Raw genomic sequence first — 16,982 nt, 5'->3', positions numbered from 1 at the left:
GGTATACAAGTACCCGTAGTCTTTAGACGGAACAAAGTATTTCCTTTCCACCCCTCTCGCTGTGGGTGGGATAGAGGCAGGAGTCTGCCATATCGTAGATACATTGGCTTGTATCGTGCGGATCAGGGGTAACGCCACCCTCGATGGGGCATCCGCTCCGAGGATATTCACGATGGGGTCGTGCACCTCCACTATCTCCTCCGCCTGCAGGTCCATATTACGGGCCATCCGACGCAGAAGATCTTGGTGAGCCCGAAGATCTATTGGAGGTGGACCTGTGCACGATGTGCCCGCCACTGCCTCATCCGGAGAGGAAGAGGAAGATGCCTCCGGTGGAACAGGATCCAAGGGAGGGTCCTGGGCTCCCTGCTCCTGGGCCGGAGCATCACCTGCGCTTGAGTCCAGGGCGTCAGGTGGTGCGGACACGGAAGCCTCCATCCCCCCTGGCGAGAGATGGTGGACTCCGGGGCCCTTCTAACAGAGTGACCGGAGTGAGAGGTCGAAGCAACTGGAGCCCCTTGCGCCTGATGGTACGCCCACGGGGTCCAAAACGACCAGTGAGATGGGCCATGAGAATGGTCCTCTGTTATGTTCTGCCAATGGCCCAAGTCCTGTTCCTCGGCTTGCCCCTGAGGGGGGTATGCCGATCTCGAGAGGTCCTCCGAGGAGCGAGACCCCGATCTCGATGGCCATGGCGGTGCCGAGAGCGTCGAGACGATTCCCGTGGGCTGCGGTGCCGCACGGTGCCGGTCTGGAGATGATCTATCTCCACGCGGTGCCGGCGATCGGTGCCGGGACCGCGACCGGTGCCGATGACCTCGTCGGTACCGGGAGTCGGATCTGGACCTCGACGAGGACCTGGAGTATGCCCGGTACCGGGAGCGGCCTCTCGACGTCGAGCGGCGACCGTAGCGGTGCCGAGAACTACGTCTCGACGTTGATCGGTGCCGACGATCATAGCGGTGCCGAGACGTAGAGCGGTGCCGCGAAGAAGATCTTGGCCGCGAGTACGACCGGTGCCGAGGTGATATTCGGTGCCGGGACTGCGAGCGGCGTGGGGACCTGCTTCGGGACCTGGATCGGTGCCGAGGTTCCAGCCCTTGTGATGGAGGGCGCATCAAGGCAGGTTTCCCCTTCGACTGGACCGGGCGAGGCAACGGTGCCGTCGGTGCCGGTGGTTGAGGCGGTGCCGGCTCCGTGAGAGCTATTAAGTCTCTCGCCGCCGCGAAGGTCTCTGGCGTCGACGGGAGGCACTGTATCACCGCCGGCCTCGGTGGAGACGCCGTCTGCACCGGACTCAACGGCCTCGGCGCCGGAGTCGACGGTGCTGGAGGCACCTGTTTCCGGTGCTCCACCGGCGTACGCGGCTCTACCCCCGGCACTGGGGGAGCCAGCGTCTTCGGCACGGAGGTCCCCGTCTTATGGGCTTTCTTATGCCCTGGGGATAATGACCGGCGCCAAGGCACTTGCTGTGCTTTCGGTGCCGACGAGGTCCGGTGCCGGGAAGGCTCATCTGACGCCACTCGCGTGGTCGTCATGGCCGGTGCCGCCGGGGCACTGCGCACCGAGGCGCTAGGTGCCGGGGCCTGACTTGTAGATGGAGCGTCCGGACTAAGTGCCGCCTCCATCAGGAGTTGCCGGAGCCGAAAGTCCCGCTCCTTCTTGGTCCTTGGTCTGAAGGCCTTACAGATCTTGCACTTATCTGTTTGATGGGACTCTCCCAGGCACTTCAGACAGGAATCGTGCGGGTCGCTCGTGGGCATAGGCTTAGCGCAGGAGGCACACAGCTTGAAGCCGGGAGCGTTGGGCATGAGCCCGGCCCCGCGGCCGGGGGAGAAAGGGGGAGACGACCCCCTTAATCCCCTGAACTAGTATAACAACTAGACAACTCTTAAACTATTGAACTATTTAACTATAAACACTAGGACTATAACTATAACTATAACTGCGAATAACGAACTAAGCTAGGGAGAGTGGAGAACAGCTAAGCAGCGCTCCACAGTTCCAACGACCGTCAGGGGCGGTAAGAAGGAACTGAGGGGGCGCCGGGTCGGCTGGGGTATATATTCAGCGCCATGAAGGCGCCACTCTAGGGGGCTCCACAGCCGACCCGCCGGTGTTGCTAGGGTAAAAATCTTCCGACGATCGTGCACGCGGCGCGCACACACCCTAATGGAATGGATATGAGCAAGCACTCGAAGAAGAACAATGCAATTACAATACTGTAGGAAAGGCTTTAGCAATATTTCTATGCTATAGACCATAGGTTAAAATACAATAATCACAGACAGTGAATATTAAAAACCAATGGAATGCCTCTTACACATCTAGCTATGGAGTACCGCTCCAAAACGAAACTTTCCCAATCAAAAACATATGCCTAAAATACTAGTCGAATAGTCGTTCTAGGAAAATCAAGCAACACTTTGTTAAACCTGTTATACTACCTAGATCTGTAGTACTCTTGACTATGCTTGGCATCTCAATTCTACATGAAGCAACTACAGATAAAAGAATAAAGATATCTGTAAAAGGTAGAGTCACATCTTTCAATCTTCACCGTAATTACCTGGTCTATAAAAATAAAACAGACACATCTGACTAGCATTCTACTTAGGAATTGCTTTGAGCAATTCAGCTAGTTAAAAATAGAGATGCAATCCAATGACAGCATATTACAAAATCTAAATTAGTTCATGATCTATAAAAGCAAGGTAACAAGTATGTATGTAGGACTGCAGTGTTAAGGGGCTACACCAAACATTGGACCCTCTTGAGATATGTCTGGCTTTTTGCTTCTGACAAATCTGCAATTTTCAAGGCCAATATTCAAACATTCTAAAGGTTAACTTGAAAAAATAACGGCTTTGCTTTGGACTATAGTGATGATGTCCGGAGTAAAGTTACAGTAACGTAATTTACTTGAATTTCAAACCTTACCTAGTTATCTGGAATAAAACAGTTTAGTGTCACTTGCCTCAATTCAGTTAGAATCAGATGCAGTTGAAAGTTTTATTTCTAATTAAGAGTTAAATGTGACTAATGATAGGATTTCCTAAATAACTGTAAGGAAGGCTGACTACAAGTTGCACAATAGTAACATTCTCCTGAGAAAGGCCAGTTATCCCAGTCACACTTATCAACAGGGATTGCCAGTGTAAGGCTATAGTCCGTTAAGAAAAGAATTTGAAAGAGCAGATGAAAGTGTGACTGTTACTAATGTTGAGTATTTTGCCCATTTGAGGAACATACCAAAAGATGATACTGCATAGAAAGTATGTAATTGTAGTCCTACTTACACAGAATTAAAGAGGTAGGCTCTTCCCTGGCTTCCCTGAAAAGACTGTAAGAAAGAGAAAAATATAATCTTTAAAATACAACAGTTTCAGAAGTGATGTGTTATAAATCATTTAAAATAATATAGTGTTGCCTTTAAAGAAATTAAGGTTTATACAGAAATTACTTTTATTGCACATGACAACTTTTAACCACATCTGTATGTAGTATGAAAATAATGGAAGATTTTGTACCAGCAAAGAACAAAGAAACAAATAAAAAAGCTATACCATAAAGGTCTCAATTTGAAAACACAATTTTTTCTCCAAACTTCACATTTTCCATCTTACTGTTTTTTTTTTTAAATTGAAAGGGTTGCATAATGTATTGGCTAGCAATCCCCTTAACTGTCCATAAAAATACATTTAACCAAGTTCTATGGAGTGGGCCAAGTTACAATTTTTGTTAGAGTCCATAGTCTGACCTATGTTAGGGCCATATGTTACACTTGACCCAAAGGAAATGTCTCACTGATGTCAATGGGAGTTTCCCATCAAAAGTTTAGAATATGACCCTTAAACAGAGGGTAGAAAAGCCCAGCAGAAGTATGTTTCGTTCCCCAATCATTCCGGAGTAGGGACTGTCAGAGGCTGAGCTCAGACACTGATACAGAAAAGAAACAAGATAGCAGTATTCTGCCACTTAGCCCTTGTCTGCCCTAGAGAAATTTATCAGGCTAATTTCCATGTTATTCCCCAAGCATGCCTGTCACAGAGGAAATTCCTTCATAAAAACTATGTTAGATTGAAGGGTTAAGCACTCAAAAGTCTAAAATTATTAGAATTAAGGTTGCATGCACAACCCTTAACTTTAGGGTTGACCAGACGTCCCGATATTTAGGCGTTTGTCCTGATATTTCACACTGCTTTTTTTTCCCTCTGCCGGCGGGACTCCCCCATCCCCTCCCCCGCTCAATGTGTCCCGATATTTTCTTCATCCCATCTGGTCACCCTACTTAACTTTGTCCCCTTATGCGTATGCATTACAATTCAGTTTTTCGTTATGCAGTTACATGCCATTTCTCAATCATCATCATGAAATATTGCAGTTTTTTCTACAGTCTTGTAAAGTACCTTACATATATATACACACACAAACACACACACATATCCTTCATTGCTTCCTTTTGATATATAAAGTAGTAGACTACACTGTACATTTGTATATCTATTTGTAGGGAAAAAAACGTATGTAACATTGTATTATTTGAGAAACAGTATAAAGCCCTACAAAGACTGTAGACACACTAAGAGGCATGCAAATTTAACAGGTTTTTGGATGTAATATGTATTAGATATAGCTTTATGGTCAGGTCACCTACTACTGAAATGCAGCCACACTGGTCAAAGAATGAGACAGAGTTTAACAGCTACAGCAATATTATTGCTTTGTTTAGATAAGGAACTGAAGACTATCATATCCAAATGAAAGTATAGAGGGAATTTAGAATTGAGACTGTAATTATCCAGGTTGGATGTTATTATCCCCAATGTCCTGACCAAAATCCATTTTCTTAGGAAAAGGGCCACAATGACTATCGTACTCAGGATCTTGATTTTAAATCTCATAAAAAACAGTACTTCCAAAAGTACAGTGCACACATCCCTCTGATACTACTGTTGGGCATCTGTTCAGCACACTCATTCTGTATCACCAGCACAACTTTCTGGGTACTCTGATGGTTTTTTGGCTAGACCTCCCAAGAAAACACAACTCATCTCACCACTTTCTATTTCAAATGCAGGAAATAATTCTTTGACCTTTCCTTTGCTCATATAAGCCCATAGCACATCATACATACCAAATCCACCCCCACCCACTAACTTCAACAATATTCCATATACAATTCCTATCCCTATCCCCCCAAGCAGGAAAAGAGAAAAAGAAGGAAAGAACCACAGGACAGATGCTATTCAGATCACTTACTGCACTTTGGGATAGTGCTCAGATACCATGGCGCTAATGCACTATAAAAACTTGAATAGAATAGATCCAACACTATGTAGTTCACAAGATTACAGCCCAAGATGGTATGGCTACAATCATCTTCCCCTCTCTCCCCCCCCCCCCAACAACAAAAAAAGCATTCTCATCAAAGGTTTTACCTGAAAACTTGAGTACTTTTTATTATTCCTTGAAAACTGCTTTATGGCAACCCACCATTAAGTGTACAATGAAAGTGTTCAAAATGCTCAGATGGAAATGTGTTTCTCCACTTTTTAAAATTGCTAAATCAATTATGTTATCAGGTATTATGGGTCATCTTGAGAAATATGGATAGGAATAAATATTGTAATAATAGAAATTTCGTTAGTTATTGAAGCAAGTTGGATATTTTTGTTAAATTATCCTCATTTTCCCTTACATATATTACTTCAAAAGAAAATTAATCATAATTTGAAGAGGAGACAGTGCAATTTGTTTGTCGATTAAGGGAGGGATTTTTAAGAATACTCAGCACTGACTTAACTTTGCTCTGACTGAATCAATGGTAAAACTCCCACTGAACTCAGTGAGAGCAGAATTAGGTCAGAGTGCTTTTGAAAAATCCCACTATAAATATTTTCTTTGAAAGACTACATTCACGTATAACACCACTGAAAGGACTTCCCATTACACAGGATCTTTTCACAGAAATTTGCAGTACAGATTTTTTACTTTTTATTACCTGAAACCATTTGAATTATAGGCATCATTCACACAATGTCTCCTGGCCCCTTCCCCAACCCTAATAACTCATAGCATTTCCTGTATCATTAAAGCTTAAGACAGAGAGTTTGTCATGAAAGATCTAAATTATGTGCAGTAACTTTATGAGACTTTTCCCATACAAATTGTTATGTACTCAATCTAAAGTTGTCACCTCTATATACTGTGAAAGAGAAGAAGCCAATAACTAAGTCAACGTAGTATATGTATGTTCTTACACAGTCTGAAGGACACAAGGCATCGATACTAGTATCAGCTTTGAAATAATAATGTCTCATACACCCCGTTAAAATACAGTTAGCAAACTAGGGCATCAGTCAAAGGAAAAGGTAAAAGTGAATTATACCATTTTGACCAGGAATGGCCAGTGATTTGGGATGCAATTGTGGCCACCTAGCAATATGAAAGGAGAAATCTGCCACTTTGAAACACTATGGACAGTAGACAGGAGGCCTGTTTATACCTGGCTCCCATGCTTGCAAGGACAGATTACAGAGCACATTAGAGAGGCAAGGATGAGAAGCCATGTCAGAAAACAATCCAAATTGAAGTAGATGTAAAACTAATCATCACAAAATATTGAAAGGAAATTAGATTTTAAAAATACTGTTTTATAATATAAGGTGACTTTGGTAACAAAGATTTGCTTACAAAACAAAAATCCTCTTATTCTTAGCAACTTTTTGCCATTTATTTATTTATTTAGATGTATACTGTCAATCAAAAGGAGCACCAAAGCAACTCCTTTTAAAAACATACACTACATACAAGGAATAAAAAGACTCATTTTGTCCCGGAACACAAATAGCAAAGATATGTTCCTCCCACTAGCCAGCATCACAAAACTCACTACTCCTCGCCACAGAGGGAGAGAGGATGGGCCTTGGGGCACACAATGAAGGTTAGCAAACTCAAGCCATTACATACCATGGAGAGGAGTGTTCCAAAAAGGTCTGGGGGCCTAACAGATGATGTAGCAGCTTTCTTGAGATCAAGACATGGCAACATTATGAGCTACCTATGTGGCAAGTGCTGTACCACAGACATAACTTGTAGATTGTTACTTGATTCTTGATGTTTGACTAGTTTTTAATAACCAAAGGATGGGAGTTCCAGAGTCCCTTAAAACAGGAACCATCTTACAATTGATTTATTTCCCAAAAGTAACAGACTCAAACTACCATATATTTAAGAAATATTCTGCTGCAAAACTGTAAGCCCCATCAAAGTACTTTGATACATTTTGAAAGCAGAGTTCCAGAAAATGAAGTTTACTTACCTACAACTGGAGTTCATTGAAAAGGACTCTGCATATTCCCACTCATTGGATGTGCCAGCAGTGAAATTTTCTCACAGCAATGCCTATGGGAGCACTTGTGTGCCCCTCCCTACGCTCCCCTCTCCCTGAAAATTGTGATGGCAAGGTTATAAAAGGGGTGTGTGGCACTCCTGGTTGCTTCTGTTCCTTCCACTTTTTTCTCAGGCCTAGGATTTCATTAGGACTATGAGGAAGAAGGGAAGATGGGGTGGGAGCATGAATGTGCAGAGTCCATCTTGACAAATTCTGATTATGGGTAAGTACCCTTCATTTCTTCTTCCTTTTGTTTACTGCCACTCATGGGATAGTTTGATAAGCAGTACCTTATGTAAAGAAGGGAGAGCTCAGAGTCCTGAGTAAGGTTTGAATTATTGCTTTAGCAAACTGAGGGCTCGATTTGGACACTAGGTCTAGGGAGTAATGTTTTATAAATGTACATATAGAGCTCCAAGTAGCAGCTCTACAGACTTCTAAAATAGGAAAATGTCTAAAGTAGGCCTGTCAAGCGATTAAAAAAATTGTGATTAATCATGCTGTTAAACAATAATAGAATACCATTTATTTACATATTTTTGGATGTTTTCTACATTTTCAAATATAGTGATTTCAATAACAGAATACAAAGTGTATAGTGCTCACTTTATATTTATTTTTATTACAAATATTTGAACTGTAAAAATATAAAAAGTATTTTTCAGTTCACCTAAAACAAGTACTATAGTGCAATGTCTTTATAATGAAAGTTGAACTTATAAATGTAGAATTATGTACAAAAATAACTGAATTCAAAATAAAACAATGTAAAACTTTAGAGCCTACAAATTCACTCAGTCCTACTTCTTGTTCAGCCAATCGCTCAGACAAACAAGTTTGTTTGCATTTACAGGAGATAGAGGATGCCTCCTACTTCTTTTTTACAATGTCACCTGAAAGTGAGAATAGGTGTTCACATGGCACTTTTGTAGCTGGTGTCGCAAGATATTTATGTGCCAGATGTGCTAAATATTTGTATGTCCCTTCATGCTTTAACCACCATTCCAGAGGACATGCGTCCATGCTGATGACAGGCTTTGCTCAATAACAATCCAAAGCATTGTGGACCAACACATGTTCATTTTTATTGTCTGGGTCAGATGCCACCAACAGAAGGCTGATTTTCTTTTATGGTGGCTCGGGTTCTGTAGCTTCCGCAATGGAGTGTTGCTCTTTTAAGACTTCTGAAAGCATGCTCCACACCTCATCCCTCTCAAGATTTTGGAAGGCACTTGAGATTCTAAAACCTTGGGTTGAGTGATGTAGTTATCTTTAGAAATCTCACATTGGTACCTTCTTTGCATTTTGTCAAATCTGCAGTGAAAGTGTTCTTAAAACGGACAACATGTGCTGGGTCATCATCTCAGACTGCTGTAACATGAAATATATGGCAGAATGTGGATAAAGCAGAGCAGGAGACATACAAGTCTCCCCCAAGGAGTTCAATCACAAATTTAATTAATCATCAGCATGGAAGCATGTCTTCTGGAATGGTGGCCAAAGCACGAAGGGGCATACAAATGTTTAGCATATATGGCACGCAAATATCTTGCAATGCCGGCTACAAAAGTGCGATGCGAATGCTTGTTCTTACTTTCAGGAGACCCCTTAAATAAGAAGCAGGCAGCATTATCTCCCATAAATGTAAACAAACTTGTTTGTCTTAGCGATTGGCTGAACAAGAAATAGGACTGAGTGGACTTGTAAGCTCTAAAGTTTTGCATTGTTTTGTTGAGTACAGGTATGTAACAAAAAAAATTTCTACATTTGTAATTTGCACTTTCACAATAAAGAGATTGCACTACAGTACTTGTATGAAGTGAACTGAAAAAATACTATTTCTTTTCATAGAATCATAGAATATCAGGGTTGGAAGGGACCTCAAGAGGTCATCTAGTCCAACCCCCTGCTCAAAGCAGGACCAATTCCCAACTAAATCATCCCAGCCAGGGCTTTGTCAAGCCGGGCCTTAAAAACCTCCAAGGAAGGAGACTCCACCACCTCCCTAGGTAACACATTCCAGTGTTTCACCACCCTCCTAGTGAAATAGTTTTTCCTAATATCCAACCTGGACCTCCCCCACTGCAACTTGAGACCATTGCTCCTTGTTCTGTCATCTGCCACCACTGAGAACAGCCGAGCTCCATCCTCTTTGGAACCCCCCTTCAGGTAGTTGAAGGCTGCTATCAAATCCCCCCTCATTCTTCTCTTCTGGAGACTAAACAATCCCAGTTCCCTCAGCCTCTCCTCATAAGTCACGTGCTCCAGACCCCTAATCATTTTTGTTGCCCTCCATTGGACTCTTTCCAATTTTTCCACATCCTTCTTGTAGTGTGGGGCCCAAAACTGGACACAGTACTCCAGATGAGGCCTCACCAATGTCGAATAAAGGGGAACGATCACATTCCTCGACCTGCTGGCAATGCCCCTACTTATACAGCCCAAAATGCCGTTAGCCTTCTTGGCAACAAGAGCACACTGTTGACTCATATCCAGCTTCTCGTCCACTGTGACCCCTAGGTCTTTTTCTGCAGAACTGCTACCTAGCCATTCGGTCCCTAGTCTGTAGCAGTGCATGCGATTCTTCCGTCCTAAGTGCAGGACTCTGCACTTGTCCTTGTTGAACCTCATCAGGTTTTTTTTGGCCCAATCCTCTAATTTGTCTAGGTCCTCTGTATCCGATCCCTACCCTCTAGTGTATCTACCACGCCTCCTAGTTTAGTGTCATCTGCAAACTTGCTGAGAGTGCAGTCCACACCATCCTCCAGATCATTAATAAAGATATTAAACAAAACCGGCCCCAGGACCGACCCTTGGGGCACTCCGCTTGAAACCGGCTGCCAACTAGACATGGAGCCGTTGATCACTACCCGTTGAGCCCGATGATCTAGCCAGCTTTCTATCCACCTTACAGTCCATTCATCCAGCCCATACTTCTTTAACTTGGTGGCAAGAATACTGTGGGAGACCGTATCAAAAGCTTTGCTAAAGTCAAGGAATAACACATCCACTGCTTTCCCCTCATCCACAGAGCCAGTTATCTCCTCATAGAAGGCAATTAGGTTAGTCAGGCACGACTTCCCCTTCGTGAATCCATGCTGACTGTTCCTGATCACTTTCCTCTCCTCTAAATGTTTCATAATTGATTCCTTGAGGACCTGCTCCATGATTTTTCCAAGGACTGAGGTGAGGCTGACTGGCCTGTAGCTCCCCGGATCCTCCTTCTTCCCTTTTTTAAAGATGGGCACTACATTAGCCTTTTTCCAGTCATCTGGGACCTCCCCCGATCGCCATGAGTTTTCAAAAATAATGGCTAATGGCTCTGCAATCTCACCCACCAACTCCTTTAGCACCCTCGGATGCAGCGCATCCGGCCCCATGGACTTGTGCACGTCCAGTTTTTCTAAATAGTCCCGAACCACTTCTTTCTCCACAGAGGGCTGGTCACCTTCTCCCCATACTGTGCTGCCCAGTGCAGCAGTCTGGGAACTGACCTTGTTCGTGAAGACAGAGGCAAAAAAAAAAATCATTGAGTACATTAGCTTTTTCCACATCCTTGGTCACTAGGTTGCCTCCCTCATTCAGTAAGGGGCCCACACTTTCCTTGATTTTCTTCTTCTTGCTAACATACCTGAAGAAACCCTTCTTGTTACTCTTAACATCTCTTGCTAACTGCAACTCCAAGTGTGATTTGGCCTTCCTGATTTCACTCCTGCATGCCTGAGCAATATTTTTATACTCCTCCCTGGTCATTTGTCCAATCTTCCACTTCTTGTAAGCTTCTTTTTTCGTTTAAGATCAACAAGGATTTCACAGTTTAGCCAAGCTGGTCGCCTGCCATATTTACTATTCTTTCTACACATCGGGATGGTTTGTTCCTGCAACCGCAATAAGGATTCTTTAAAATACAGCCAGCTCTCCTGGACCCCTTTGCCCTTCATGTTATTCTCCCAGGGGATCCTGCCCATCTGTTCCCTGAGGGAGTCAAAGTCTGCTTTTCTGAAGTCCAGGGTCCGTATTCTGCTGCTCTCCTTTCTTCCTTGTGTAAGGATCCTGAACTCGACCATCTCATGGTCACTGCCTCCCAGGTTCCCATCCACTTTTGCTTCCCCTACTAATTCTTCCCTGTTTGTGAGCAGCAGGTCAAGAAAAGCTCTGCCCCTAGTTGGTTCCTCCAGCACTTGCACCAGGAAATTGTCCCCTACACGTTCCAAAAACTTCCTGGATTGTCTGTGCACCGCTGTATTGCTCTCCCAGCAGATATCAGGGTGATTAAAGTCTCCCATGAGAACCAGGGCCTGCGATCTAGCAACTTCGGCTAGTTGCCGGAAGAAAGCCTCGTCCACCTCATCCCCCTGGTCTGGTGGCCTATAGCAGACTCCAACCACGACATCACCCTTGTTGCTCACACTTCTCAACTTTATCCAGAGACTCAGGTTTTTCTGCAGTTTCATACCGGAGCTCTGAGCAGTCATACTGCTCTCTTACATACAACGCAACTCCCCAACCTTTTCTGCCCTGCCTGTCCTTCCTGAACAGTTTATATCCATCCATGACAGTACTCCAGTCATGTGAGTTATCCCACCAAGTCTCTGTTATTCCAATCTTTTGTTTATCATTTTGACCGTGCAAATATTTGTAATAAAAAATAATATAAAGTAAGCACTGTACACTTTGTATTCTGTGTTGTAACTGAAATCAATATATTTGAAAATGTAGAAAAACATCCAAAAATATTTAATACATTTCAATTGGTATTCTATTGTTTAACTGTGTGATTAAAATGGCGATAAATAGTCATTCATTTTTTTTTGAGTTAATCGCGTGAGTTAACTGTGATTAATTGACAGCCCTAACCTAAAGACATGCTGTGGAGTTGCCATTGATATAACAGAGCATGACTTAACTCCTACAGATTGTGGAATAAATGCTACTTTATAGCTTTCCTCTATGGACCATCTAACTCATCTAGAGAGCGTCTGTGCAGTGACTGTGCGTCCCTTATAGTTGTCTGCATATGAAATAAAGAGATTAGGAGACTTGCAACATTCCTTGGTTTTGTTAGGATAGTGAGTGAGCCAAATCTCCTTTAACATTCAAAGTATGCAGCTTTGACTCACCCATAAGAGCATGAGGTCTTGGGAAAAATACTGGCAGATTAATAGTTTGATTAAGATGAAGTCAGATACCATTTTGGGGAGGAATCTAGGATTAGGATGAAGCAGTACTTTATATTTGTGAAAGACATTGAATGAAGGATTAGCCATGAAGCATGTAGCTCAGTCAGTCATTCATCTAGCCCACATGATGGCTATGATGAAAGCAGTTTTAATAGACAGGTGAAACAAAGAACACTCTCAAAGAGAGATTTCATTAGCTCCATAAAGGACTAAATTGAGATCTTATGATGGTACTGAACCCTTTATCAGTGGATACATATTGACAAGTCCTTTCATAAATTTCTTTACTGTATCATGCACAAAGAATTGACTTATCTACCAATGCATGGTGGGCAGCAATAGCTGCTACGTAGATTTTCAAAGAGGATATAGACATTTCTAATAGCTTTAACTGAAGTAAGTATTCAAGAATAGACTGAACTGGTACAAATGGTGGATCTATAAACATATCATTTGCCCACTTTACAAGGCCTACTCCATTTGAGATCATAGCACTTTCGAGTTGACTGTTTTCTACAATAAATCAATATTTGCTGCACTTTTAATAGGCAAGATTTCTCAAGATTATGTCCAGATACCCCCACGCAGTGAAGAACTTGTCTACCACTGATTTCTTTAATGACCATTCATTCAGTTCTATTACATCCCTGCTATCAGGATCCTGGCTATGGGGCATGGGTTGAGGCTGGGATCTGAGTTGCAGGGGACTCAATGTAGTCTGAGTTCAGTCTAGAGTGTCAAGACCAGAAGCAACAGCCCATACTAGTGTCATGCCAGAGGATCAGGTGGGAGTCAAGGGCTCCAATCCGATGCAGCTCATTGACAATTAGTCAGCCAAGGTAGGGTTAGTAGAACTGAGGCCAGGAGAGGTGTCAGGAGCAGAGTGGGAACTAGGAAACCATGAACTGGGACCAGGAGCAAGGCAAGGTATCAGGAACAGGGCAGCAGGGTCTGTTTGTAGCAGCAAGCTGGGGATCTACCTAACTGCACAGACAGCTTCCAGGTGATTTCCCTAGGCTTTAAATACAGTAGAACCTCAGAGTTACGGACACCTCGGGAATGGAAGCTGAACAAGTCATTATGGGATGCTCCTCAGGGCAGACTGCTCAGAGCGGGGCTAATAGCTGTCCTGAAACCTTAGCATCTTCCCTTCCTACCCATCTGGGGCTGCCCAGCAAGTGGGGGTGGGGAGAAGCAGCTGGTTCTAGCCCCCTGGCTGCAAGAGTGATGAGTGAGGCACCCTGGGACACTGGTGTCAGTGGGCGCACAGTGCAGGTTGTAGCCCTTTAAAACTGAGCCACTCCTCCAAAGTGCAGTATACAGGCAGGAGCTCAAGCTCTGGCTCCAGCAGCTCACACTCCAGGCCAGATTCCAGTAGCAGCTCCTGCCCCAGCACTGGCAGTTTTCTTGCAGCATCAACAGCTGGGTTGGGGAAGTTTCTTTCTCGGATTCGGACTGAGCTTTCCCCTTCCCAGTGTAGGAAAGCAGCACAGGCCCAGTGCTTCTCCTGCTCGGGGGCTCACAGCTATGCCTGTGAACCTCAGCATCTTCACCTCCTACCTGTAAGCGGATGCCCCACCTGTGGCAAGTAGAGGGTGGGGGTGAGGAGAGGCAGCTCAGATGTGCTTACCTTTAAGATGCAATACGGGTACAGTACAGTACAGTACTTGCTGGTTTGGGGGTTTTTTTTGTCTCTGCTGCTGCCTGATTGCCATGTGTCCAGTTGACCGGTCGGTCTGTAATTCTGGTGTTCATATCTTTGAGGTTCTACTGTAGTGTGAATGAGTTAATCAACATATTCATAAATGTTCTGGAAAAAGGGGTAAAACAGTAAGGGGGCAAAATCTGCAGATGATACAAAACTACATGGCAGCAGTCAAAACGGCAAACAGAATGTTGGGAATCATTAAGAAAGGGGTAGATAAGATAGAAAATATCATATTGCATCTATATAAATCCATGGTACTCCCACATCTTGAATACTACATGCAGATGTGGTTGCTCCATCTTAAAAGAGATATATTGGAATTGGAAAAGGTTCAGAAAAGGGCAATAAAGATGATTAGGGGTATGGAACAGCTCCCATATGAGGAAAGATTAATAAGACTGGGACTTTTCAGCTTGGAAAAGAGATGACTAAGGTGGGATATGATAGAGGACTATAGAATCATGACTGGTACAGAGAAGGTAAATAAGGAAGTGTTATTTATGCCTTCTCGTAACACAAGAACTAGGGGATCACCAAATGAAATGAACAGGCAGAAGGTTTAAATCAAACAAAAGGATGTAATTTTCCCCAAACAATGCACAGTCAACCTGTGGAACTCCTTGCCAGAGGATGTTGTGAAGGCCAAGATTATAAGAGGGTTCAAAAAACAACTAGGTAAGTTCATGGAGGATAGGTCCATCAATGGCTATTAGCCAGGATGGGCAGGGATGGTGTTCCTAGCCTCTGTTTGCCACAAGCTGGGAGTGGATGACAGGGGGTGGATCACTTGATGATTATCTGTTCTGTTCATTCCCTCTGGGGCACCTGATATTGGCCACTGTCAGAAGACAGGATACTGGGCTAGATGGACCTTTGGTCTGACCCAATATGGCTGTTCTTATGTAATCAGGGAATGCAGTAGGGACCAGTTCATTATGGTCTCCATGGGCAGGACATCCAGCAGTGCTTGAGCACACAAGGGGCACAGACCACTGTTCACCACTTCACCAGGGCTATCAAGTGGCAATGTGGACCAGGCTCCAGACCTATGGATCCTCAAGATTGCTCAGTTGGCCACCAGGCTGTTGTCTCAGGCACAGCTAGGAAGGGTCAATCTCTCCCTGTTTGTTCATGCAACATATTGCCCTTATATTGTCTATGAAGATCTGTACTGCCTTATTTTGGATCTGAGGTAGAAAAGATTTGAGGGCATAATAGATTGCTTTCAACTCAAAGATATTTATATGCAGTATCTTTTCTTGGGAATTCCAATGGCTGGCTACAGCTGTTAATTTGCTGAAATGCGCTGCTATCCCTGGTTGGAAGCATCTGAGGCAATTTTCCAATGGAGATGGCGGGTTTAAAGCTACCCCTCTTAGAATGTTGCAACACTGAGTCCACCATGTCATGTCAAGAACAGAAATATCTTTTATGGGATGGTCAATCATGTATATATGCTGTCTGCGTTTGATCTGTAATTTAATGCTGCATTTGGTCTGTAATTTAATGTTGAAGACTTCTCATCCTGAGCTGAGAGTAAGAAGTTGTCATAAGTGATTGCAGCCATAAGTCCCATGAGAACTGTAAAAAAAAAATTTTTCAGAGTAGGATTCTGGTGATACACTGCTATAATGCACTGAAGCTTCAGAAATCTGTCTTCTGGCAGAAAAGCTCTGCCTACCCTAGAACTGATCCTAGAAAGTGAATCCTTTGAGTAGGCAGCAGAATTTTTTTTTTTTAAATAAGCTATTAACATCTTGAGGAGGGAACAGGTATAAGCTATGTCCTTGGAAAGGCCTTCTTCTGATTAGGCTTTGATCAGCCAGTTGTCTAAATAAGCGTAAATGGATATATCCTGGCATCTTAAATGAGCTGCTACTATGGATAGAAACGTTGTAAATACCCAGGGAGCAGCAAATATGTCAAAAGGTAAGACTTTGTACTGGAAATGGTCTTCTTCAATCAGAAAATGAAGGTACTTGTGGTGCCTGGGTCTGAAGGAGATATGGAAATATGCATCTTTCAGCTCACAAGCTGAAAACAATCTTGGGTAGTTAGCGAAAGTATAATGGATACTAGTGTAAACATGCAGAATTGGAACTTTCTGATAAAGAAAATGTGCTTCTATAGATTCTAATATGCGATAAAGCCCTACATTTTAGTCCAAATATTTTCTGATATGGAAGAAAGAACTTTGACTTCTGAATTCCCGTGGCATCTTCTCTGTTCCTCCTGCTTCCAAAAGGGAGTGAACCTCCAATCTTAAAAAAGTCTTGTGAGAGGGGAAGGAGAGTTAGGTGGAGTATGGAATTGAATTGAATGACATATCCATCTTTTATTAGCACCAGAATCTATTTGTCTGATGTGCTGCAACGCCAAGCGTTGACAAAGTGGGAAAGGTGGAGACGAGGGTTAGCTGAAGCTCTCCAACCTCACATAAAACTTGAGGGCTGACGTTCAATCCTGAAGACTAGGCTGAAAGTTCCTTCCCTTTCATTCTGTGTTTAAAATACTTTCTCCTCTTTTATGGCTGTGAAGGAGGTGGTTACTGTTGTTGAAACTCATGCCTTTGGGAAAAATGAGACAAGGAAGCAGAAGGGTCTATTATGATACCCAAAGACACATCCTGAGGTCCTTCTTCTTGCAGGTTGGGAGACACCTAATGATCTTGCATCTTTAGTTTCCTTTAGTGTTTCAT

The 16,982-nt window shown here is 43.5% G+C and overlaps 1 protein-coding gene across 16 annotated transcripts in view; it reads right to left on the bottom strand.

The window, feature by feature from the left end:
• The window catches only part of YPEL1 (yippee like 1), a 55,426-nt gene that overhangs the window by 10,704 nt on the left and 27,740 nt on the right, over nt 1-16,982 (bottom strand). For 13 of the 16 annotated variants that reach the window (XR_010592869.1, XR_010592870.1, XR_010592871.1 and 10 more), the window contains one exon: nt 3,300-3,343. Coding sequence is in view for 12 of the 16 variants with exons in the window: in XM_065568450.1 (XP_065424522.1) it covers nt 3,300-3,343 (44 nt within the window). In the remaining 4 variants the exon portion in view is untranslated. Of the gene's footprint in view, nt 1-3,299; nt 3,344-14,247; nt 14,387-16,982 lie in introns of those variants that run through there. The other 3 variants (XM_065568455.1, XM_065568457.1, XM_065568462.1) reach the window with 3 other exon arrangements.

This window comes from Chrysemys picta, chromosome 15 (assembly GCF_011386835.1).
Source record: "Chrysemys picta bellii isolate R12L10 chromosome 15, ASM1138683v2, whole genome shotgun sequence".
NCBI lineage: Eukaryota > Metazoa > Chordata > Testudines > Emydidae > Chrysemys > Chrysemys picta.
Note: the sequence above shows the minus strand (reverse complement) of the source record. Positions and strands in the feature narration are given on the sequence as shown.